Consider the following 22,488-nt stretch of genomic DNA (forward strand, 5'->3'; position numbering starts at 1 on the left):
CTTTTAACGTTGTATTTATTCGAAATTAACCAAAAATTGTTATGTACAGCATGGGGAAAAGAGGTGCCTACTCTAGTCTTGGAATAATCCACCGGAAAATCACCGTATCATTACTATTCCTGATTAAACCATTTAAACTCGTAGTGCTTCAGTGAATTCTCCTCGGGCAGCGCCTCCTTGGCGTCCAATTTCCGCCAGCTGACGTGGGGCTGGAATCCAAACTCGTTCGCAATATACTCAATGGTCCGCTGCACTGCATCCTCGCCGATTGCAAAGTAGCTACCCTGCTTGTCACCATTGCGACCGCCGGTCTCCTCGTGTCCATTGTAGTCCAGTATGTACTTGAATTTGTACAGATCACCCGTTGCACTTGAGGCACTTCCACGGCCAGAACCGATTTCTCCGCCAAATCCTGAAGCTTTGGTGCCAGTAATACCTCCTCCAATTTTACTTCCGGATCCAAATCCTAAAGCTTTGCTGCCTGAATCAGGTCCTCCAATTTTACTTTCGGATCCAAACCCTGAAGGTTTGCTGCCTGAAACACCTCCTCCAATATTACTTCCGAATCCAAATCCTGAAGCTTTGCTTCCAGTAGCCCCTCCTCCAATTGCACTTCCAGATCCAATTGCACCGCCGTTTCCTGAGGCTTTGCTTCCTCCAGAGACTCCTCCAATTGCACTTCCAGAACCAATTCCACCAGCCGAGACTTTTCTTCCGCCTGGAGCTCCTGCACCGATAATACCTCCAGATCCGCCAGCTTGTGGATTACCAGGCGCTTTACCCGCCGCGATGCCTCCACCATTTGCTAAGATTGTTAGATTGTCTCTTTTTAAATTTTCTTGCTTAAGGAGATAATTTCCTCTTATCACTTACAGGGTACATTTCCGGTTGGTGTATTCGCTGTCACTCCAGAAATTCCCGGGGCGGTGGCTGAACCTAATAAAATTCCCAAGGGTATTAGTAGAGACACATACCTTTATCAAAAATAGTTTAGGAATCGTGTAAGCAGTGTACGATCTTAGTGCAATATGGTTCCGCTAGATGGCTTTAGTTTGTTGTAGTGTAGCAGTGCATTTTGTAATGACATTTAATACTAAAATTAATTAATACATTAATTATAAGTTCCCGACTTAGCTTACTCAAAAGAGGTGTTTGGTGTGGGTTAAATGTGTGTGGTGGTCTTGTCTTCGTATTGGCCAATGTTTTCGCAGAAGAAACTCCCGATCTATTAATGTTTTTAAGGCCCGCATTCGGATGTTGTGCTACGGATTGAATGTTACTGGCAAGTGGAACCTTTGCATTAAGGCCCGCATTCGGATGTTGTGCTACGGATTGAATGTTACTGGCAAGTGGAACCTTTGCATTAAGGCCCGCATTCGGATGTTGTGCTACGGATTGAATGTTACTGGCAAGTGGAACCTTTGCATTTCCATCTAAAGCGAAGATTTTTACTTGACTCGCTGGAAGCAATGAGGTTTCAACAAGTGGCTGATTGGGCAAGGGCACATGGCCAGGTATTGTGTTTCCATATGTAATAGCTTGTCTCATAACGTCCTCGTTCAACCGGATGTTCAATGGCCGATAAACCGGCGGTGAAGCCTTCTCGACCACGCCCACATTGTAGTCGATCTTTGTGTTGGCACTCGGAGTTTGCGAATTGGAGGTCTGCGTGCTCACATGTCCGGTTACAGCATTCTTTGTTGTGTAGTATGTGCTCATTGCTATGTTGAGACCAAGTTCGATTGTTTTAGTGTTTGGTGCGTTCGTGTTTGTGTTGGAGGTTTGCAGTGTATCTTGGAGCAAACCAAGACGACTTGCCACAGTCTGTGCAATGGATTCCCGGAAGGGTAACTGCACATTCAGGCCGATGTCTGAAGAGCCATCGGGCTTACCTGGTTGAACTGGAGCCAATGGCTGTGAAAGTGTGCGAATTTCCGTCTTGGGAGGGGACTTTTTTAGGAAACAACCGGAACAGGCCTCCGAGTTGAAGTTGTACTTGGGCAGAGCCACCGGAGCTGCAGGAAGCAGGACCTTTGGAGTCGTTGTCACAGGAACACTTTCTGGAAAGTAAATAATATTACAAGTCATTCAAAAGTTCCCCTTGATCACCTATACAATCCTCTGTTAGAAATTTCCAAATAAAATGTATTACATTTAAAAACAAACCAAAACATATTATACAAGTTAAGATTATTCTTATCAAACCAAAAACGTTTGGTTATATTTAGAAACGTAGCTCGAAAACCAGTATGACTTTAAAGGAAATAATCTGAATGGAAGTCTGATTTCAATCGGGTTTATGATTTGAATTAATAAATAATATTATCAGACCAAAAGCATATATTTTAGTGCTGTCATAGGTTCGTATTGCAATTCGAATTAAATATTCAGAATCGGTCAAGAATTCTGTCAATACTCACTTGAACCAACTGGACCCGCGTAAGGATAGCTCTTCATGGAGATTATCCGGAATTTGCCCTCCTCGTCGGTGGCATAGACCGTCACGTGATAGATACCATCGGCGGTGATGAACCCAAACTCGCCCATGATAATGCCGCGTTCATCTGTGAGTTGGGGAAACAAGATGAGATTTGACCAAAATGATTTTGTGTTCATTTTGAATATGAATGCGAATTTTACGCCGATATGTGATTTTTAATTTGTTTGATAACCAGCCACGAGCAGGCCCATAAAGATTAAGATCTAATAAACTGTATCGATAATGGCGATCATAACTTGTGAGCTGGTTTCTTAAAACCCCTCAACCGCACCACACACCCCCATCGCTTTGAATTGATATGTTAGGCAGCTTCCTACGTAAGAAACATTCCTATGTTGAGATGAATTTATTAATCTGGATGACACTGTGGATGGTCTGAAAGAGGTGCGTCTCTCACCAAAGCATCCTGTCCAGCCACCCACTAAAATGTTCTCATTTGAAATTCTGGCTTGTGGCCTTTGTGTCTGGAAACAGGTTTCCACAATACTGGCCAACAAGTTTTAACGGTTTGCATCAATTGGCTTTCGCTTGTTTGTTTTAGGTTTAATTCAAATTTGGCTTCGTGTCACTTTCCCATTTGTCTCGATCGATTTCGACGGGGCTTGAAAACAATTCTTTATTTCAATTTATTCTTTTGTCGTGATCAATTTGATTTTAAATTGTTCAATGAGCTGGGCTAAATAATGAAAACTATTAAACTCGTATCAATATAAATTAAGACTATCATTTTCTGGTTATACAATTAACACTAATAAAAAAATAACCATAAAATTAACATACATTTTAGTGGGTAATAAAAATTGAAACTGGGAATAAATTATTATAAATTATAATTAGAAAATTATTTAACCAAAATTAAAGGATTTATAACTATTGGTAAAGTTTCATTCCCACTTAATTATTTTACAGTACAAAAACCTAATGTTTGTAATCAAGAGACTATTCATAAAGAAGGCAAGTAAAATTTCAAACAGTATTTGGTTAGAAAAAATTTTAATTATGTAATATAGTAAATAGTAAAATACAATTAAATATATTCTAAGTGACAATACATTTTTTTCTAGTATGTTAAATTTAAAGTTACGTATTATAGCTCTGAAGTAATGCCCCGTAAGCTAGACTTTAAAAATCTGATGTTGATCAATAGATCGTTCAATATTTAAATCAAAGGTGCCGAAATTGTTTTTGTTAGGATACCGTTTATACCGTTCTCCTTTGAATAGTTATACAACAAACAAATATCATTTTGCATGCACAACGAGTTCCTGAATTTGTTTGTTAATATGAACGTAATACAATTTTTGGCTCAACTCTGGCATTTTATATGCCAGAATTATACTTATAAATATTGAAATGTGGCTGATCTTTTTGAAATTAGCATTAGCCAAAGAAAGAAAAACCATAAATAAGCCAAACATTTGTGTGTTCGAAAGAGTCTACATGTTATGCAAATCGGCCACGTTTCGTTTTCGATTTTCTGAAAACTTTATCACCGATTCAGCATGGAAATAAAAATCATAACGACCATGCATGCCATTTGGACACTACACAATGGACTTCAGAGATGAACCCCCGGCCATATGTGTGTTGTGAAGATTCCGCTAATTGCCATTGGTGGCTGGTATTTCAATTGCTGGTGACCTGTCGCTCAGGTGCACCGTGCACCCATCAAACGTGTATTGTGTGGCATTGCACAAGCCGCCACTAGTCGCACTCCGGCTCAAAAGTCAAAAGTTATGGCTTTTTTTGGCTAATGCTGGCTGCTAGCTGCTGGATGGTGCTGCATTTGTGCATCTGCTCCTAACGACTCTCGAGATGACGCATCATCTATTTACATATTTCGGTTTCGGTGTCAATAAATCGACGCACAGTAGTCAAGATATGCTAATGGTTTAATTAGCGTCATTTGCTAGCTCAACCAGCTCACCTCTCTTCTCTGCCCGATGCTGCTGCTCGTCGATGGTGAAGCCGAACTTGTAGGGACGCACTGTGGTCGCGGCCGACAGGACATGGGTCAAGGTGCACAGGAGCAGCAGCTTTAAAGGGAACTCAATGAATGCCGGGTTCAGAGTTGGGATCAAACTTAAGCACTTACAGCACAGACAAACGCCATCAATTTTAGGCTCATTTTGGGAATTTATTATTTATTTAAATCGGTCACCAATTTTATTTTATTTTCACGCCCTAATATAAACTGTCAGAGCTCACACAAAAACGCATAAATAAACGGGCGTTTATATTTTAATACAAATACGCGATTATAAATATTTAGATTTCAAGCGGACGGAAAGACGCGTTTCTCACGGCTAGATTATCGGCACGGAGCAAGCGCCTTAGAATGAAACACACCCCACGATGTTCGGCAGCGAATTGACAATGTTAATAATATTAGGTAAACATTATAAAACATTAGAGGCGGACGAGAACCTGCCGCTGCTTGTTGGCCAAGTGTGCGTGCGAATCTCTGCCTTCTACACGTTGTGTATTTCGCCAAGTCGGATCGCATAGCTGGTAGCATTGGCCAGATCGCATCACACCTCTTGAGCCTCAGCCAAGCCTGTGCTTATAATTTAAAATTTCATGCAGTTTGAAAAGTTATTTATTTGATTATTTAAACTGCTTGTCAGCTAGTTCTGAACTTACTAAGTAATTTGCATCCTCGATATTTTTTATACAAAAGCTAAATTAGTTTTGGTAAATAACCTTTTTGGCTTTTATTGCTAGACTTCCTGAGTATTTTTGGTCCGTATTGATTTATTTGTAGATTGAGTTCTAGTAAAGTGCATACAAAAGTCGTTATTAGATATTTTTTATATTTAAGCAAATAAAGATCCAAAAAAATCAAATTATGAGAGAAGTTTTACAAGATTAAATTTAGAATGGTCTAATTTATTAGTACTGTATTGAAATTTAATAACACTTTAGATTGGTCTTCAAAATCGGCTATCAGGCCTGAAGGGTAGTTCATGCCGATTTGTATCTGTTAATAATTAATCGACCCCAATGTATTTGCAATCCAACTTGTTGAGTCTCATCGATAGCCAGGCATTTGACCTGCTTGATGAGCAAATTCGAATGCAATGAGGAAGATGTTTGCACTTCTCTATTTTCATCGATCGGCAATCAGCAGTGAGCTTATCTTCTGCCGGATACTGCAAGTCAATTGTAATTGAAATATTGCTGTCAAGTTCGGCAATGACTGATGTTGTATGCTAAAATTTGCATATTAATTGCTATAACAGTTGTCTTTCAATACGAGCATAAATGATTCGCGTCTAAAGAGACGCATCACGAAGATACTGGTAATTAGCATTTAGCCCCCAAAAGTATGCAAGGGATTTAAAAAGTTCGTTGCCTAAGTCATTCGATTTCAATGCAATCTGAATAGCTATAGCCTGAAAGTAAGCTTAAGAGTCTTTTATGATTAAACTATGCACTTTAAATCCGCAAAGCCGACTATGCATTTGGGAGAACTTTTTGTTTTTATTTTATTAAGGCATACTGGAAATTTTCGTTTGATTTTGTTAAGATAAGTTAAAAATAGGAAAAATATATTCTTTTTTAATATTATTATAAGGGCCCAAAAACTTTTTCTTTTTTAATAATGTTCATGTAATAAGAACACCTAATAAAGCCTGAAGACGACTGGGTATGTTAGCGGTTAGAGTAATAAAATACATAATAAAAAATTGTATTTTCAGTTCTAAAATGTTTTTTTTTTTAATTAATAATTTTCTAAATGAAAAAAATACCTATTCTTTCAAAATACTTATTTACACTTCTTAAGAATTGCTTAATGGAAAAAAACCTTTAATTAGGTCCGTTGTTTGCCATAAGAATCTAGTTCTATTTATCTGAACAACTTAACAAAATATTTTCAAATAATCGCCTTTAAAAAAAAACGACGTTTCCGACCTTTTGAGCGAAAAGCACATTTAAAATAAAACGAATTCATATAAAATCTACATTTTTTAATATTCAACAAACTGCGTTCTGTAACTTAGGATTCTTTCCCTTTTAAAAGGGAAAACCGAAAGTAGGTAAGTGTTGGGGAAGATAACAAAGAGTGTTGCAGAATTGGTGGGTTTAAAGCTGCTTACAGTGAAAGCAACTTCACTTATGCCACGGGGGCAACGGGCAGATGAGCACCCTCGGGCTGGAATCCGTTCTTATCGGCGATGTAGTTGACTTGGTAGGTCTGGCCATCATCAGCAATGAAGCGGTAGGATCCACTCACAGAGATAGCCTCGTTCTCAGTTCCAATGTCGTTCAGCTGACCTACAGCTTGAGCAGCCTGTCCATCGGAGGTTTCCCAGCTAAGAAGGAAGTCAGTGTCAGCTAGGTATCCTTTTGGGTCATTTCTCATAGGCAACTTACTCGTATTTGAAGCTTTCGGGTCCAACGTCGGATTCAGAGCGCACGATTGTGGGTTCCTCAGCGGCAGGAGCAGCCAGAGCCACGGCGAAGAGGGCGACGAAGACAATCAGGAATTTCATGGTGATTGTTGTTTGGTGCTTAGATCTGCGGCTATCGAACAGTTCAAGTCGAATGGTAACTATGGACGGCCGCGTAAACCCTTTTATAGATGGCACCCTCTTGGCGATTATTCAAAGCGCGGCCGAACTAGTCAAACGTGTACAAGACATAATGAGCAAAATCAATGTTAATGTGAAATGTCTGGTTTGGATTTCATTTTCGTTTGAAGTAGGAGCATTAAAAGGCCTAATATAAAATTTTAATAACACTATAGTCCAAAAAGAATCGCGTTCATAAATATTTCATTATTCAAATTTTTAACAATTCATTGAGCTTTATTATATTTATAATAATCCAGCCAGTCTTAGTGACGTCAATAAAACTCGGGAGCTTCCTCAAATATATACATTTTTTCTATTTACTTTTCTAATTCTACGAATCTTTTACATTGGATAAATAAAGTCAACTTATTTATTCGCATCCGGAATCATTATACATCCAGGTATCTCCTAGGCTACTAGCCTGAACTTGGGATGGTAGCCAGTTTCGTCGGCCGTGAAACTAATCTCGTATTTTTTGCCATCTGGAGCTGACCAGCTGGTCGATCCCTGGACAGACAAGGAACCATCCTCTTCGCCGGCTCCAGGTTTCACCTCACCGGTCTCAGTGCGTGAGATTCCGTTGCTCGTCTCATAGCTGGAATTCGATGTTAATTGTTTTTAATAAATTAATTATTGATTGAAATTGTATATAGGAACATCGAATAATTAAACACCTGTTACAACTAAGCATTTCAAAGCTACCCTCTTTAATTTTGCCCTTGCAGAGGCTTATACCTCTGATATCAGTCAGAAGTTTGCAACGCAGTGAGGGAGACATGTGCAACTAAATAAAGTTTATATATGTGTACATATTTATATACATCAGTTTCAATAGTCAAGCCGTTTCTACGCAAAATAGTAATAGTATCTCAGTTTAAGGTTAAAAAATTTTACAATTAAATGCATTATGTCCAAATCATTTCTGGGCAATACCTACGCAAAGGAATATTTATCGCCCGTGTTTTCGCTCTCCAGTTTGATGGTCTCCGCCTGGGCATCCTCACCAGCGGGAAAGGCCAAACAGATACCAATTGCCAGGAAGGCTACCAGCCACATGAAATTCGATTGCATTGCGGAAAGAATTAGTTTTTCAGAGTCTCCGTCACAGCTAGCTGCACTTTACTGAGCTGCGATGCGATCATCTGATGCCCTTTTATACGAAATCTCTGGATTATGTCCTCATCGGCGAAAAATGCAAAATAATAAAACAAATTAAAAATAAAGAAATCAGCTATAATGCAAACATTCAATAAAACACATTTTAATTACAGATTAACACTCTAAGTACCCTGCACTAATCGTGCATGCAGGTATATCCAACAGATGGTAATGTATGCAATTACCTTGTCGACAGTCAATTGATAGACAGAATGACGCCTTACCTTGCCATCACCTTTGAATTCTCAAATCTTATTGGTTAATTAAGCTAATCGTGAACATGTTTGTTTGAAACAAACAGATAGAACGGTGAAAATTTGTATAAAAAACAGTACACGATCACCATTTGCTATATACATATAAACTCAGGTTTAAACGATGTCTTCTAGTCGAGATGCATAAAGTTCTGTATTCGAACTTTTTATTATTGTGCATTGTGATTTTGCCATTGTCATTTCTCATATTATCATCTAATGTTTGAATAAGTAAAGCCTCAGCAAATGCTTTGTGTACACTACTATTGGTATATACATTAATTATTAATAGAAAATATCAATCAGCAATCCAACAAGCATGGAATATTCTACATATCAGAGTATTCTATATCAAATATCAGAGTATTTTACAAACATTTAATCGTGCAGCGGTCACGTATACACGCTGTGACCAGTTTCTATTCTTCGAATATCTATAATCAGTCGGTTCTTTTTCGACTACGACCTTCCCCATATGTTAATCAAAAGCTAATTGTATTCAAAACTTAATTTCGACTTCTTCTGAAAAATAAAATAATTATGAATTTTATGAAAACAAACACACATAAGTTCAGGTAATTAAATTCCTTTAATATTTAACAAGTGGTGCTGGTTGACTTAGTTCCCATCCTTTGAAAACAGGGATAGGATTGGTTTGGTAATGTTTGGGGCTATTAACAAGGAGTTGGATAGTATGGCTTTAAAATTGCTAAAGGTCAAAGCAATTTCACTTAGGCCACGGGGGCAACGGGCAGATGAGCACCCTGGGGCTGGAATCCGTTCTTATCGGCGATGTAGTTGACTTGGTAGGTCTGGCCATCATCAGCAATGAAGCGGTAGGATCCACTCACAGAGATAGCCTCGTTCTCAGTTCCAATGTCGTTCAGCTGACCTACAGCTTGAGCAGCCTGTCCATCGGAGGTTTCCCAGCTAAGAAGGAAGTCAGTGTCAGCTAGGTATCCTTTTGGGTCATTTCTCATAGGCAACTTACTCGTATTTGAAGCTTTCGGGTCCAACGTCGGATTCAGAGCGCACGATTGTGGGTTCCTCAGCGGCAGGAGCAGCCAGAGCCACGGCGAAGAGGGCGACGAAGACAATCAGGAATTTCATGGTGATTGTTGTTTGGTGTTTTGATCTGCGGTTCTCGAACAGTTCGCGACGAATGATGCCCTCTGATGGTTGTACTCCCTTTATATAGATGGATGGACAAACTTTGACGACCGAGCCCAACGCTGCCAAACTAGTCAAACTTGTAGTGTATAAAGCAAAATGTGATAAATGTGTGAAATTGAATTCGGCCTAAAGCTGAATCGTTAAAAGCCCTATACGATATGTAAATCGGACATCTTCATCTATATAGTTTGCATAGTTTCGCATTCCTTTTTCAGCTGTCTTCTCGTAGTTTCTATTTAACTGGAGCTAAAAAAACATAAGAAGTCATGGCAAATGCATTAAGTTTAACTAATAGCAGCTAAAAAAAAGTGCCCAGAACTGACAAAAACAAAAAGAGTCAACAACAAAAATAAATGTTTTTACTTGGACTCATATATTTTATGCTGATAAGCACGCCTAACCTTTTTAAAAACGTGTTGATAATTTTTTCACATTTTTATTAGTCTTGTTTCTATCGATTTGCAAAAAAAAAACTTTTTGCCACGCCCAGTCTAGCTCCCTACAACCGCCAAAACTACCACGCCCACATTTTCGAACCATTTTTCGATATTTTTCATACTTTTATTAGTCTTGTAAATTTCTATTGATTTGCGAAAAACCTTTTTGCCACGCCTACTTTAACGCCCTAAAGCAGCCGAGTCTGTCACGCCCACATTTTAAACAATTTTTAAATTTTTTCTCATTTTATTTCATAATATCTATCGGTATCATAGAAAAATTATGAAATTTCGCGTTCGCATTCACACCAGCTGAGTAAAGAGTATCCGATAGTCGGGGAACTCCACTAAGCATTCTCTCTTGTTTTAGATAACAGCTTATCATATATGATGAACTGTTGTTATGTCAGGTTTAGTTCTCAATATTATTGATTGATTAATCTAAACACAGTTCTCAAAAGTCTATAACTTCTATTACTTATAACTTATAACTTCTATATCACAATAAAACTATAGCACTTTGAATATTGTTTTTAAAATAGACCATTGGGAAAAGCTATATCTTAAAAAGTATATTTATATTTTACGTAAATTATCTTATGTTTATAGATAAGTGATCAATGATTTCCTGCTACAATTAATTCCCATTTAAAACAAATTACTTCATGTAATAATTTTTTCTTTAATAACACTTTAGGCTTATTGATTTAGATTCTGTTCTCCTTGATAAGAACGGTAATAAAGGTTTTCTATTTCCTGTTAACCGACATTAAAAAGGAACTAGTTAAAAATGTTGAAAAACTTATGCCACGGGGGCAACGGGCAGATGAGCACCCTGGGGCTGGAATCCGTTCTTATCGGCGATGTAGTTGACTTGGTAGGTCTGGCCATCATCAGCAATGAAGCGGTAGGATCCACTCACAGAGATAGCCTCGTTCTCAGTTCCAATGTCGTTCAGCTGACCTACAGCTTGAGCAGCCTGTCCATCGGAGGTTTCCCAGCTAAGAAGGAAGTCAGTGTCAGCTAGGTATCCTTTTGGGTCATTTCTCATAGGCAACTTACTCGTATTTGAAGCTTTCGGGTCCAACGTCGGATTCAGAGCGCACGATTGTGGGTTCCTCAGCGGCAGGAGCAGCCAGAGCCACGGCGAAGAGGGCGACGAAGACAATCAGGAATTTCATGGTGATTGTTGTTTGGTGCTTAGATCTGCGGCTATCGAACAGTTCGCGACGAATGATGCTCTCTGTTGGCCAGGGCGCGTCTTAAATAGTTGGACAACCTCTCGATTATGCTGAACGCATCCGAATTAGTCAAAACATAATGTGAAAAATGTATATTATTGAGTACCAGCTATCTCTGAATGGCTTAAAACCTAACACAAAATGCAAATCAACAAGTTTAGGCAAGTTGTTCAAATTGGTTTCACTAACTCAGTTGTTACTAGCAAAAATACTCGGCTGATATTAATAACCACATGAGAAACAAGGAAAAATTATCAATAGATGGCAATCTCACAAGCAGAATCTGAAAGCGGCTGGATAAATCGGCGGGACAGTTGGCGGGACAGTTGGCGTGAGATTCTGCGGGACACGCCGGAATGATCCCTAATCACCAGTTTGGCTTCAGAAGATCCCACGGATCGACCGATCAATGTCACTGGAGGTATTCGAAAAAAAAGAAACATTTCTGTGCCGTCTCAAATCCTGCACGGAGAGGAGAGTATTCCAAGTTAGATGCGGAAGCTCAATAAGCTCATCTAGGCCCATTAGAGCCGGAGTAGCACAAGGCAGCGTCCTTGGAGTGTCCCGCTGACACCAGGTGTTCCGCCAACTTGTCCGTCGACTGTCCCGCCGACTGTTCCTCCAACTTGTTCCGCCGAAATCCCGTCGATTGTCCCCGAAGAAGCCACAGACATCATCCAAAATTAACTGGATGCAATGGGCCCTAGGATGCAAAGGTGAAACATCGTAGTGAACGCGGAAAATCAATTTTCACTTTCGCACAGAGGAGAATGCCGTACAATCTCTTTAAGCGGAGACTGAATCTCTAATTTACTCACACTCAAGTACTTAGGGATGACTCTGGATCGCAGGCTAAGCAACAAATTTGTGGAAACTATGTACGATTCGAAATAAGTTATTTATTTTTCATAAATATTGACTTATTGCGAAATGATCACATTAAAAAGCCATTCTAAAAACTTCTTTAGGAGATGTTACAATTGTTAAATAATTTTTCCGAAACTAAAGTTTCAAAACGAACATATTCATGTATCTTTAATCAATCTGTTGAGGTTTTATTCATAATTGAAGGATTTTTCAGTAAAACAATATTAACGATGGATAGCTCAAACCACGGGGGCAACGGGCAGATGGGCACCCTGGGGCTGGTATCCGTTCTCGTCGGCGGTGTAGGCGATGGAGTAAGTCTGGCCATCATCGGCCACAAAGGAATAGGTACCCTTGACGTTGAGAGCCTCCTCATCAGTTCCAACGTTCTTCAGCTGTCCGGCGGCCTGAGCAGAGGATCCATCGCTGGTCTCGTAGCTAATCAAGAGCAAAGGGTAAGAAAACAAATCCTTGTCACATAGTTCACAAAACATACCCATAGTTAAAGCTTACAGGTCCGACATCGGACTCCTGCTTCAGAATCTGAACATCGGCGACAGCCAGGGCGAAGAGGGCGACGAAGACAATCAGGAACTTCATGTTGATTTTTGGCTTATGTGCTGATCTCGAAGAGTTCGATGCGAATGATATCGATTGACTTTGGGATGAACTCATTTATACATAAATTGTGAACAAGTCCAAGGTGCGGTGACGCTAATCTAATTCGCATACTGAGCATAAAATGCATGATATTGAGTTCAGTTTTGCTTTCAACTCAATGGTGAACGTTTTTGAGTGTTGCCATTTCAGCGCTTCAATTTTGATTACATTTTATCAAATTTGTTTGAGACTAGCTGTGGAAATTTAATATTCATAGATCTAGAGATCTAGAGAGATGTGGATGAATTTAAATTAACGATACATTTATTTATTTATTATATTATTTTTGAATGGGAAATGTAGACTTCTTTCAATGAAGTCCTTTTAAAAATAAAATTCTAATTAGTAAAAAATTCAAAAGAAATGGGAAAAAGTAGGCCAGGCATGTAACTTTATGTAGCAATAATTGCTCCAACAACTCGGATTTATTTGTTAGGTATAAGAAAATATTAATACAGTTTTTAAGCAAGCTTATTTCGTATACAAGATTTAAATAAAATTTATAAGTAAACTAAACTAAAACTAGATTAGGGTAGGCATTTTCCATTAATATAGGTGGAAATAGGGAATATGAAATCCCATTTTCTGGCATTCTAAATACGTGGCTCTTACTGCATATCAGAAAGTACAATTAAAATCGACTAACAATATATATAAAAAAATACTTAAGATATCGGTCCAATCATCAGATCGATCGATCTGATCTTTTGGGATGAGTACACGTTGTGCTATAAATATTTCATTTTTTAGAAGTTGACTTCTTGTGACCCAAATAGGAAATTGAAAAACAGATTCTTTTATATACATTCATTATTTTTTATTATTTAGTAGCTCTACAATTTTGACTTTTGACTTGGCCAAAACGGATTTAGGGCAGTTAAAGCAATATTAAAATCATGGTATTCCACTTCGAACCACTTAGGAGGCAACGGGAAGATGGGCACCCTGGGGCTGGAATCCGTTCTCATCGGCGATGTAGTTGACTTCGTAGGTCTGGCCATCATCGGCAACGAAGCGGAAGGATCCCTGGACAGCAAGGGACTCGTGGTCGGTGTTAGGGTACTTCAACTGTCCCTTAGCGTTAGCCGCCTGGCCATCGCTGGTCTCGAAGCTAATACGAAGGTCCAGAATCAGTTAGGCATTTTTATGAGGACCCTGTCAGTCTACTTACGACCACTGAAAGTTTTCGGGTCCAACATCGGATTCCAAGTTAATAATTTGCGCTTCGTTAGCCAAAGCAAAAGCGAAGATTGCTACAAAGACGATCAGGAATTTCATGTTGAATTTGGGCTGGTTTGGAGATCTCGAAGAGTTCGATGCGAATGATATCGACGGAGTGCAGGATGAACACTTTTATATTTGACTTGCAATCTAATCCACGACACTGTCAAACCTAAAATCTTGCATATCTCATTAAATGGACTCGCATTTTGGAAATCGCAAAACTATAATGGGATGCTTCATCGGGTTTTTCGAATTAATGTCCCTGCACATACATTTCGCATCGTATCAAGCTGGAATGACATGAAATAAATAGTCGTCAGGCAAGATAGTTCTACTAATTGGCTAGTTCACCACTAACAATGGCCATAAAATTAAACAATTCTTAGACAAATTCAAATGTGTAGCACTTCTTATTGTTCAACTTCATTTTCACATCCCTTCCTAATATAACAATCGGAAAATAGCAATGAGTTCAGTTCGATCGATTCGCATACGTATATTTAGAACTTCATTGAGCATACCAGCCAATAGTTCTGTACATCAACGACAATAAGTATGTAAATCAAGTGTGTTCAACTTAAAATTGGGCATGGAAACTACGTCAGCGCTCTGTTAGCTTAAAGATCGATCAATGCGTCCAATCGTTTCATTCCAAAACTAGTTTGATCATTGTAGCTTTTTATTTCATGCATATTAATTTGGCCGTTTGGCTCTCTGTGCGCTGTATGTTGTTTTTGGAAGGTATCTTCCAAATTTCATTAGCATCGCATGAAATTTAAATCAACGCCTGAAATTAACCTTCAAAACTTCGTTTTCATTTGTGGCCAGATCCCTCGCACATTTTTCAATATGCGCCACTTTAATTATGTATTAATTACAAAGACAACAAAAACCCAAACATGTTTGGCTGTGCCAAAAATTTGCAAGTTTCTGCCAACCGAAGGCCGTCCAGGCAAAGTCGCCAGACGAGACGAGCCAAGACGAGACACACACCGCATTTCGACGTTCAACGTTGCGTATGGAAAATGTGAAGAGAACAGGCACCCTGTTCTTCCATCTCTTGCGTCATACTTTTCTTTTCATTGATATAGCCCTACCATAAATATTAAATTTAGCATAGGGAACGTCTTTTGATCCGGGTTGAACGGACGATCTAACTCATTTCACTTTATGATCGCAAAAAATCCAAACAGACTAGCTGAAGACTGGCATTTGATTGTGATAATTTAATAATCAAACAATACGATTCAGCTATTTATGTATTGATATCGACTATGTTATTATAATGAAATATGATCATTGGAGCAAACATTAAAATACTTTAGAACCCTGATATTTTTACAATATAAAGAAATACTGCTTTCGATACTGACTACACAAAGAGGAAATACTTAGTTGTGGGGCAGATGATCGCCCTGGGGCTGGAAACCGTTCTCATCCGCAATGTAGTGCAGGGTGTAGGTCTGGCCATCGGGAGCAACCCAGCTGACGGAACCGCGCACACTGAGCGCCTCCTGGTCGGTACCGGCGTTCTTCACCTCAGCCTGCTCCTGGCGGGTAACTCCATCACTGGTCTCGTAGCTGAAATCAAGATAGTTAACTCTTTTGAATGGGTTCTTCTTTTCGAAAGGCGAGAGTACACAAAAGTTTCAATCCTTGGAAATATCCCGTGCATTGTCCTTGCTACTCACCCGAAGTTGTAGCCATCAGTGCCAATGTTGTCGTTGTCGTATCTTAGTATGGTGGCATGTTGGGAGTCGTCCAGAGGAGCAGCCCTAATGGTGGAGAGCAGAGCGAAGGCGCAAATGGCCAGGACACAGATGCTGGAGGACTGCATGTTTAGTTGGATTGGATTCTGGTAGAGACTTTTCAAAAGGTCCTGGCTAAGTTTGGTTTTTAGTGCACGCTCCGGTAGTTATCACAATTAGGCACTAACGAGTAATGTGGCTAACTGTAATGAGTGTTGAGCTATTTATAACTGGCCGGGCCAAAACTCCAAGTGCTGCGAGTCCAACACACACACTCATTTACACACACTTATGTGATCCGTAAAGTTTAGGTGGCCCATAACAAACACCTCAAATGCTAACACAATTATCTACCCATACGCATATAATTGAAGGCAACTGTATGGCAGCGTGAGTAGCTTAAGCTTTTAATTGAACAAGCCAAAAAAATAATTTAAAGACCATTAAGCGTTTGATGTGCGCTCGAATCTCATCTCAATTGCCACGCCACGGGAGCTGAAAGTTAAATCGGAGCTGAAGATGATGGAGCAAGTGATAATGAAATGTTTGGGCCCCCCAACAAAAAACAAATATTTGGTCAATGCGCGTGTTTGCCTACAAGTAGACAAGCAGGCATATATACATTTGGATCTATGGCAATAGGTCAATGGCTATGTTTGCACTTATCAACAAATTGTGATGAAAAAGATTATCGAAGATGAAACAAAGCAAAATGGGTTGGAAATTAAATCCCCAAGAGAAGTGAGCAGTGAGGAAGTGAATAAAACTCAACCACTTAAAATATGTTTAGGAAACTAAGCAAAGAACGGGAAGAAGAATTCAATTCATGGAATCTAGGAATTCCCATGATCTTGAGATTTAATTGCCATCATATAAACACTTAATCTCCGCTTTTTCAGCTGATATTTCCTCATAAATGTAATTCTTGAATTATCCGACTGCAAAGCTGCAAATTTTTTTTGGGGAATATTGAAGCATTTCCGCCCTGACGTCTGTTAACTGCTGACACAATTTCCGATTAAGACAGGGCGATTTAACCTCCAAAAATCTTGAAACGAATCGAATCGAAAAGAAACGAAAACCTCCACCGCCATTGCTTGTCAGCTGCATTTGCTGTTTAAGTGAAGATGCGGCACGAGAGATTCAAGATTACGCGGCTCATCATCGTCGTTTCCATCTCCATAGTCAGCAGCCCGAGTGTTGGTTGATGACCTTAGTCAATAAAATACCAGCTAACCAGACAACAAAAGCCAATACCAAGCTCAGCCGACTAAGGCTGGGCTATGTATGCCCTACAATACCACAATACATCGGGGCGTATGCGTAATGTCACTGCTGGTCATTTTCGGGCATTATAAATCATTCAGAAATCTGTGACTGGTACACAGCAAGAAGTAGTCTAATGGCATAATTGCATACAGAATCACTTTATAATTTGTTTAGACTAAACTTTTTAAGAGACCTTGTTCCTTTAATATATGTAAATACATACTTAAAGTCATACAAAAATATAAACATAATTTTTATGTATTTCATATTGCAAATATTGCAATACCACATTTTTTAAGATACTTTTTTTAACAGAGCTTATAAATTCGCCCAAAAATATATGTGTACTATTTTTGCGGCCGTGTAAAATAATATGTCTAGGCTGGGAGAGGACCGATTATTTTGCATTTACGATTTTTTCGGCCGTGTAAAATAATATGTCTAGGCTGGGAAAGGACCGATTATTTTGCATTTACGATTGATAAATGAGAGGAGCTTAGGTTAATTGCCTTAAAATGCCCTTTTTTACCCGGAATTCTCACTTTCGTTGGCAGCATTGTGGCTTCATTAATTGTGTTTCGCTTTTTGGCAACCTTTGTTGGGTGCTTTTTGGCGTTTATTGAACCGGTTTGGTCAGCTCCCGCAGATTGAAGATCAGAGATCGGGGGATCGGAGAGTGCAGCTAGTCGATTACCGCACACAATTCAGGCGCGAAGAGCAAACGGGTTTTGGAAGATACAAATGTATATATGCTAATTTCCTGCCTAGAATACAATTCAATTTCGATGGGTGAAAATTTATGCCCAGCCATATAGATATATATACACCTGTGTCTGTATTTTATTATTATGTATTTCATTTCTATTGTCTACCCGCCTACTTTAGCTATTCGGTGGTTTTGCGTGTGCTTATTCTTTTTCTTATCAACAAAGTCCAAACCTATCACGTGATGAGTGCTCTACCTGGGGAAGATGTTCGCCCTGAGCCTGAAAACCGTTCTCATCGGCCAGATAGTTCAGCTTATAGTGAATACCATCAGGTCCCACCCAATGGACGCTGCCCTGGATGGCGATTGCCTCCTCGGGAGTGCCAGGATTTTTCAGAGTGGCCCTCTCCTCACGCGAGATACCATCGCTTGTCTCGAATCTACGGGGAGACGTGTGTAAGCAACTTATTCCAAACTTGGTATTGACCCTGAACCACCTACTTACGAGAAGGCATAGCCATCGCTATCCATGTTTTCATTGTCGTATCTCAGTATCTGGGCAGTATCGGTGGCATTTGAGGAACACGCGCAGAAGCTGACCAGGATTAGGCCGAAAAGCAGTGTTAAGCCGGCCATTTGTCAACTGTCCTTTGGCGATCCGCTTATGCGACTAATTCAGATTGCGCAAAGGCCGTTCAATATATCCCCCTGCAATCCATACTAAGCCCAATACAAACTCCGGCTAATTAACGGAGTGTGTAATAAGATGCGAATTTCCAAATGACTCGAGCGGTAGCCAAAAAGCTGGCAAATCAAGTCGAAATGAAATTGAAAGCAAACGATTTGCGGCGAAGACGCTCCAAAAAGTTCAAATGGTGTTGCCTTAACCCTCTAAATTCGCTTCAGGCGATAATTGTCCACATATTTCTAACACTTCAGCCATATATAAAGTTCCAAATGTTATTTACATATATAGATTTTTTTATTCTTTTTAAAACTTGTTGACTATAAAATTTCATTTAAAAAGCTCAAATGTCAGGAATATTTGTGTAAAATTCTATCAGAATTCTAGTTTTTTGCAAGTTCGAAAAATGTGTTCTCCATAAGTCTTAATTTTTGTGATCTAGCACAAAAAATGTCAAACTTCTTCTGTAAAAACGTAGAGAAATACTATAAAAAGCAAGCCACTTTTTAAAACTTTTGAAAAACTGTGTCCGAGGGACATTGAAATTGGAAATGGCAAAAGCTTTTTATTAGGCCGAGCATTTCATTTCGCCTGCACTTGAGCCCAATTTCGATGTGACCCAATTTCACAGTTTATTGACTATTTCTAAGACCAACTAACGCAACTCATGGCCTGGGCAGGGCGCACATTGTAGTTAATTTGTCGAAGACAAATGAAATCTGTGTATCTTGTCGCTGGGCAATCAATCAATCGCAAAACAGGCAAAGCCGAGCCGAAGCATCCAGCAACTGGTTAGGTAACCAGTGTGGGTCAAAGGAAACAAAACGACAAACTGGTTTCTCCCACTCCCACTCTCACTTTTTTTTTGGGTCTCGGTTTCTTTTGCTCCCTTAATTGCCACTTACACGCATTGCATTACATGGCCGAAGGAGTATAAATTCGCCACTCGGCAAGAGAATTGCACGCATTGTCTGCACACTCCTCGAACCCATCACTTGAGTCACCCAATCCCCATCAGCCACATTCCAGCTGCAAAATGAAATTCACTATTGCCATCGCCTTCACCTGTATCCTTGCCTGCTCACTGGCCGCTCCTCCAGCCATCCAGCAGGATGCTCAGGTGCTGCGCTTCGACAGCGATGTCCTGCCCGAGGGCTACAAGTTTGCGTAAGTGGTTGTCGTTCAACAGATTCGGCCAGATTTCCAGGTTTCCAACTGTGTCAAGGTCGTTTGCTAACCGGTTTCTGGTTTTCTTTAGCGTGGAGACGAGCGACGGAAAGTCGCATCAGGAGGAAGGCCAGCTGAAGGACGTGGGCACCGATCACGAAGCAATTGTTGTCCGCGGATCCTATGCCTATGTCGGTGACGATGGTCAGACCTACAGCATTCAGTACCTGGCCGATGAGAACGGCTTCCAGCCCGAGGGTGCCCATCTGCCCAGGCCCGTTCAGTGAATCCCAGGGAATCCGATTGAAAGTCATTCGCCAATCAAGTTCCAATTCAGCGCAAATGTGTTAACTATGTCTAAGTTTCGTCTGAAGAACATCATAATATTAAAGTAACATCATTCATTTAAATTCTTACTGTGTACACTTCATTTTGGGACCTAGCTATTTTATCGTAAAGGTCACTGTTCTGTAAAAGTTGTGATTAAAGGGTTTCATAAATTAAAGAAAGTTTTTAAATATAAATAAAAAATCTTTGCATAAAATACATATTCCGCTTTGGTTTTAATTTAATAGAAATAAACTTTGGTCTTTTTATATAAATGCTTATTTTACAGTATTTACACTGTTAGTAGTATATTATTTTAAATATTATCATGAACAAATGTTACAAATGGTGTAGCACAACAGATATTTTCTATGTTCTAAAATATCCAGTTTATTCTATTTAGATTTCAGAGGAAGTGAAAAAGTGCATAATTTTAAATTCTTTACTCTCAACTATAAATCTGAAACCTGAAACGGGCTTTCAATTCGAATCACCTGCCATTTCTGGACATGCTGCTTCTTTTGCTGCAGGGCAACCTAGCCGCCCCACTCTACCACAAAATATGCATATACCCATGGATTATCAAAAATGTTTGGCTTGTTGTCTTCGACTTGGAAGCTATTGGATTGATTGATTCATGAAAAATGCAAATGATGATGATGAGGTATTTCCTAAAAACGGCGTCGATTTGTTTGCCTTAGAAGTTTTTGTTTTAAATTATTATTTGCGTCTTGGTGTGGTTGTTGTGATTTTTTCATGATGTTTTTGTGCGTTTTTCAAGCCAATTTGTTGGCTTTGGTGCTCGGCGTGTAATTAGTCATTTTTATTTTCGACTAAATTTTCTTCGATTGTCGGCCTCCGATCCGACTATATAAACGCCGGGACAGGGCCATAAACATCACAAATCAAGTAACGTTGACTAGCCGTTCGGTCGCAAGTTCCCATCGAATCCTTAGCCAAATTAGCCAAAACAAAAAGAAAAACATGAAGTGCACAGTTGCCATCGTCTTCACCGCTCTCTTCGCCGTCGTTCTGGCTGCCCCCGCTCCCGATGCGGATACCCAGATCCTGCGTCTGGAGTCCGACGTCCAGCCGGAGGGCTACAACTTTGCGTAAGTGTATCAAACTCCGGTCAGCTCGGTGCGACGATTATCCAAGGATTAAATACCCATTCTCCCACAGTTTGGAGACCAGCGACGGCAAGAAGCACGAGGAGCAGGGTCAGCTCAAGAACGTCGGCACCGAACAGGAGGCCATCGTGGTCCGCGGATCCTACTCCTTCGTGGCCGATGATGGCCAGACCTACACGGTCAACTACATCGCTGACGAGAACGGATTCCAGCCCGAGGGTGCCCATCTGCCCAATGTGCCCATCGGCAACTAAGCGGATACGGATACGCTAACCGAGAGCTGTTCTATGTATAATGGTTTCTAGTTGATTATTAAATAAACGCGGCAAAAAAATCGAACTCAATACCTTTTATTTTTTTCAAAGTCTATCTATAAAATTTAATGATTTGCTTGAAATTTAATTAACGCAAATGTCAGTTACTTTGTCTAAGAATATTATGAACAAAAGTCTTTCCTAAACCCTAAAGAAAGGAAAACCCATGATTCATAGAAATATTGATTGCATTTAGTAACACTTACACGTTCTCATCTTTATTGGCACAATATTAAGAGTTCCAATGTAGAGACCCTAATTCATTGGCCATTGCCTGGAACCCATAAACTACATAAATATGCAAGTCATAACAGATAACATATGCTAACTAAGATGGAGTCAAATAGTAAACAAATCCACAGTGTCCCAATACTACCTAAAACCGTTTTCATTATTAGCAATAAGAAAACTCTTCTGCGGAATTTGAATAATATAAGGTAGATTGAAAAATAATAGCTCTTGATTGCTCAAAGATCAGCGACCGGTGGACCGCTTTCATCCCTTTCATCTTCGGCCAAACGCAGCCATTGAATGCAGACGGTTGGGCGACAATAGTATGAAGCTATCAGGTCCAGTTTGACTGGAAACAATGCTAAAATAATGATGCGCTCATTTTCGCAGCAAATGATATAGAACTTTTTATCACGGCAACTCTAACGCCTTAAAATCGCGCAAAGCTGCCACGCCCACATTTTTGAACAATATTAAGTTTTTTCTCAATTTATTCCCCAATATCTATCGATATCCCAGAAAAACGAAGAAATTTCGCGTTCGCATTCACTCTAGGTGCGTAACGGGTATCCGATAGTCGGGGAACTCCACTCTAACATTCTCCCTTGTTTTTATATCAAAAAGCAATTGTATCTAATTTGTGTACACCGGTTATGGTACACAGTGCACTCACTCTAAATCAACTCCAAAAAAATTATGATTTAAACTAAAGGACGAAAGCGCCGGACTAGCCTCTTATGACTTTATGGAAATCGTGGACATGATCTTGGCCTTAGTTAATATGTTAGCAAGCTGTTTGCATGCGGATGCACCGGCCCAG

General features: G+C 39.6%; 11 protein-coding genes and 1 non-coding gene across 22 annotated transcripts, besides 3 other annotated features; 3 read left to right on the forward strand and 9 right to left on the reverse strand.

Annotated features, from left to right (window-relative positions):
* l(3)mbn (lethal (3) malignant blood neoplasm) lies at nucleotides 1–4,874 on the reverse strand. Of its 3 annotated transcripts, NM_001316467.1 has the most exons (7): nucleotides 4,596–4,874; nucleotides 4,428–4,536; nucleotides 2,421–2,564; nucleotides 1,893–2,060; nucleotides 1,140–1,721; nucleotides 874–936; nucleotides 1–805 (listed from the first exon to the last, which is right to left on the reverse strand). In NM_001316467.1, exons 1-7 carry the CDS (start codon nucleotides 4,626–4,628, stop codon nucleotides 114–116), a joined length of 1,791 nt encoding a protein of 596 aa, NP_001303396.1. In that variant the 5' UTR covers nucleotides 4,629–4,874; the 3' UTR covers nucleotides 1–113. The 3 variants fall into 3 exon arrangements, with proteins under 3 accessions (NP_001303396.1, NP_001303395.1, NP_729143.2); NM_001316466.1 differs by lacking the exon at nucleotides 1,140–1,721; NM_168157.2 differs by having other exon boundaries at nucleotides 1,140–2,060.
* On the forward strand, nucleotides 1,465–8,141 carry asRNA:CR46005 (antisense RNA:CR46005). 6 transcript variants are annotated; one of them, NR_167800.1, is made up of 2 exons: nucleotides 1,465–1,514; nucleotides 6,431–8,141. The 6 variants fall into 6 exon arrangements; NR_167798.1 differs by lacking the exon at nucleotides 6,431–8,141 and adding an exon at nucleotides 3,832–5,957; NR_133176.2 differs by lacking the exon at nucleotides 6,431–8,141 and having other exon boundaries at nucleotides 1,465–5,957.
* Nucleotides 6,453–7,056, reverse strand: Lcp65Ag3 (Larval cuticle protein). The gene is made up of 2 exons (NM_144405.2): nucleotides 6,878–7,056; nucleotides 6,453–6,816 (listed from the first exon to the last, which is right to left on the reverse strand). The coding sequence occupies exons 1-2, from the start codon at nucleotides 6,994–6,996 to the stop codon at nucleotides 6,618–6,620; spliced, it is 318 nt and encodes a 105-aa protein (NP_652662.1). The 5' UTR covers nucleotides 6,997–7,056; the 3' UTR covers nucleotides 6,453–6,617.
* On the reverse strand, nucleotides 7,309–8,176 carry Cpr65Au (Cuticular protein 65Au). 2 transcript variants are annotated; one of them, NM_001300024.1, is made up of 2 exons: nucleotides 8,015–8,176; nucleotides 7,309–7,672 (listed from the first exon to the last, which is right to left on the reverse strand). In NM_001300024.1, the coding sequence occupies exons 1-2, from the start codon at nucleotides 8,146–8,148 to the stop codon at nucleotides 7,486–7,488; spliced, it is 321 nt and encodes a 106-aa protein (NP_001286953.1). In that variant the 5' UTR covers nucleotides 8,149–8,176; the 3' UTR covers nucleotides 7,309–7,485. The 2 variants fall into 2 exon arrangements, with proteins under 2 accessions (NP_001286953.1, NP_652661.1); NM_144404.2 differs by having other exon boundaries at nucleotides 7,382–7,672.
* Nucleotides 8,177–9,056: 880 nt separating this feature from the next.
* Lcp65Ag2 lies at nucleotides 9,057–9,660 on the reverse strand. Its single transcript, NM_057924.3, has 2 exons — nucleotides 9,481–9,660; nucleotides 9,057–9,419 (listed from the first exon to the last, which is right to left on the reverse strand). Exons 1-2 carry the CDS (start codon nucleotides 9,597–9,599, stop codon nucleotides 9,221–9,223), a joined length of 318 nt encoding a protein of 105 aa, NP_477272.1. The 5' UTR covers nucleotides 9,600–9,660; the 3' UTR covers nucleotides 9,057–9,220.
* A 393-nt stretch (nucleotides 9,661–10,053) lies between these two features.
* Nucleotides 10,054–10,462: a mobile genetic element.
* Nucleotides 10,463–10,763: 301 nt separating this feature from the next.
* Nucleotides 10,764–11,341, reverse strand: Lcp65Ag1. Its single transcript, NM_057925.3, has 2 exons — nucleotides 11,162–11,341; nucleotides 10,764–11,100 (listed from the first exon to the last, which is right to left on the reverse strand). The coding sequence occupies exons 1-2, from the start codon at nucleotides 11,278–11,280 to the stop codon at nucleotides 10,902–10,904; spliced, it is 318 nt and encodes a 105-aa protein (NP_477273.1). The 5' UTR covers nucleotides 11,281–11,341; the 3' UTR covers nucleotides 10,764–10,901.
* Nucleotides 11,342–11,684: 343 nt separating this feature from the next.
* Nucleotides 11,685–12,196: a mobile genetic element.
* Nucleotides 12,197–12,281: 85 nt separating this feature from the next.
* Nucleotides 12,282–12,858, reverse strand: Lcp65Af. The gene is made up of 2 exons (NM_057926.3): nucleotides 12,704–12,858; nucleotides 12,282–12,645 (listed from the first exon to the last, which is right to left on the reverse strand). Exons 1-2 carry the CDS (start codon nucleotides 12,805–12,807, stop codon nucleotides 12,447–12,449), a joined length of 303 nt encoding a protein of 100 aa, NP_477274.1. The 5' UTR covers nucleotides 12,808–12,858; the 3' UTR covers nucleotides 12,282–12,446.
* Nucleotides 12,859–13,649: 791 nt separating this feature from the next.
* Nucleotides 13,650–14,185, reverse strand: Lcp65Ae. Its single transcript, NM_176290.2, has 2 exons — nucleotides 14,039–14,185; nucleotides 13,650–13,978 (listed from the first exon to the last, which is right to left on the reverse strand). The coding sequence occupies exons 1-2, from the start codon at nucleotides 14,143–14,145 to the stop codon at nucleotides 13,786–13,788; spliced, it is 300 nt and encodes a 99-aa protein (NP_788468.1). The 5' UTR covers nucleotides 14,146–14,185; the 3' UTR covers nucleotides 13,650–13,785.
* A 1,104-nt stretch (nucleotides 14,186–15,289) lies between these two features.
* Cpr65Av (Cuticular protein 65Av) lies at nucleotides 15,290–16,041 on the reverse strand. Its single transcript, NM_168158.2, has 2 exons — nucleotides 15,783–16,041; nucleotides 15,290–15,672 (listed from the first exon to the last, which is right to left on the reverse strand). The coding sequence occupies exons 1-2, from the start codon at nucleotides 15,926–15,928 to the stop codon at nucleotides 15,483–15,485; spliced, it is 336 nt and encodes a 111-aa protein (NP_729146.1). The 5' UTR covers nucleotides 15,929–16,041; the 3' UTR covers nucleotides 15,290–15,482.
* Nucleotides 16,042–17,969: 1,928 nt separating this feature from the next.
* On the reverse strand, nucleotides 17,970–18,480 carry Cpr65Aw (Cuticular protein 65Aw). 2 transcript variants are annotated; one of them, NM_168159.3, is made up of 2 exons: nucleotides 18,320–18,480; nucleotides 17,970–18,254 (listed from the first exon to the last, which is right to left on the reverse strand). In NM_168159.3, exons 1-2 carry the CDS (start codon nucleotides 18,448–18,450, stop codon nucleotides 18,032–18,034), a joined length of 354 nt encoding a protein of 117 aa, NP_729147.1. In that variant the 5' UTR covers nucleotides 18,451–18,480; the 3' UTR covers nucleotides 17,970–18,031. The 2 variants fall into 2 exon arrangements, with proteins under 2 accessions (NP_729147.1, NP_001246643.1); NM_001259714.2 differs by having other exon boundaries at nucleotides 18,316–18,480.
* A 981-nt stretch (nucleotides 18,481–19,461) lies between these two features.
* On the forward strand, nucleotides 19,462–20,168 carry Lcp65Ad. Of its 2 annotated transcripts, none has more exons than NM_001274537.1 (2): nucleotides 19,462–19,666; nucleotides 19,758–20,168. In NM_001274537.1, the coding sequence occupies exons 1-2, from the start codon at nucleotides 19,536–19,538 to the stop codon at nucleotides 19,951–19,953; spliced, it is 327 nt and encodes a 108-aa protein (NP_001261466.1). In that variant the 5' UTR covers nucleotides 19,462–19,535; the 3' UTR covers nucleotides 19,954–20,168. The 2 variants fall into 2 exon arrangements, with proteins under 2 accessions (NP_001261466.1, NP_477278.1); NM_057930.4 differs by having other exon boundaries at nucleotides 19,758–20,073.
* A 717-nt stretch (nucleotides 20,169–20,885) lies between these two features.
* Nucleotides 20,886–21,460, forward strand: Lcp65Ac. Its single transcript, NM_057931.5, has 2 exons — nucleotides 20,886–21,105; nucleotides 21,176–21,460. Exons 1-2 carry the CDS (start codon nucleotides 20,978–20,980, stop codon nucleotides 21,375–21,377), a joined length of 330 nt encoding a protein of 109 aa, NP_477279.1. The 5' UTR covers nucleotides 20,886–20,977; the 3' UTR covers nucleotides 21,378–21,460.
* Nucleotides 21,461–22,087: 627 nt separating this feature from the next.
* Nucleotides 22,088–22,275: a mobile genetic element.
* The last annotated feature ends 213 nt before the right edge of the window (nucleotides 22,276–22,488 follow it).

Source organism: Drosophila melanogaster, chromosome 3L, assembly GCF_000001215.4.
Source record: "Drosophila melanogaster chromosome 3L".
Classification (NCBI taxonomy): domain Eukaryota; kingdom Metazoa; phylum Arthropoda; class Insecta; order Diptera; family Drosophilidae; genus Drosophila; species Drosophila melanogaster.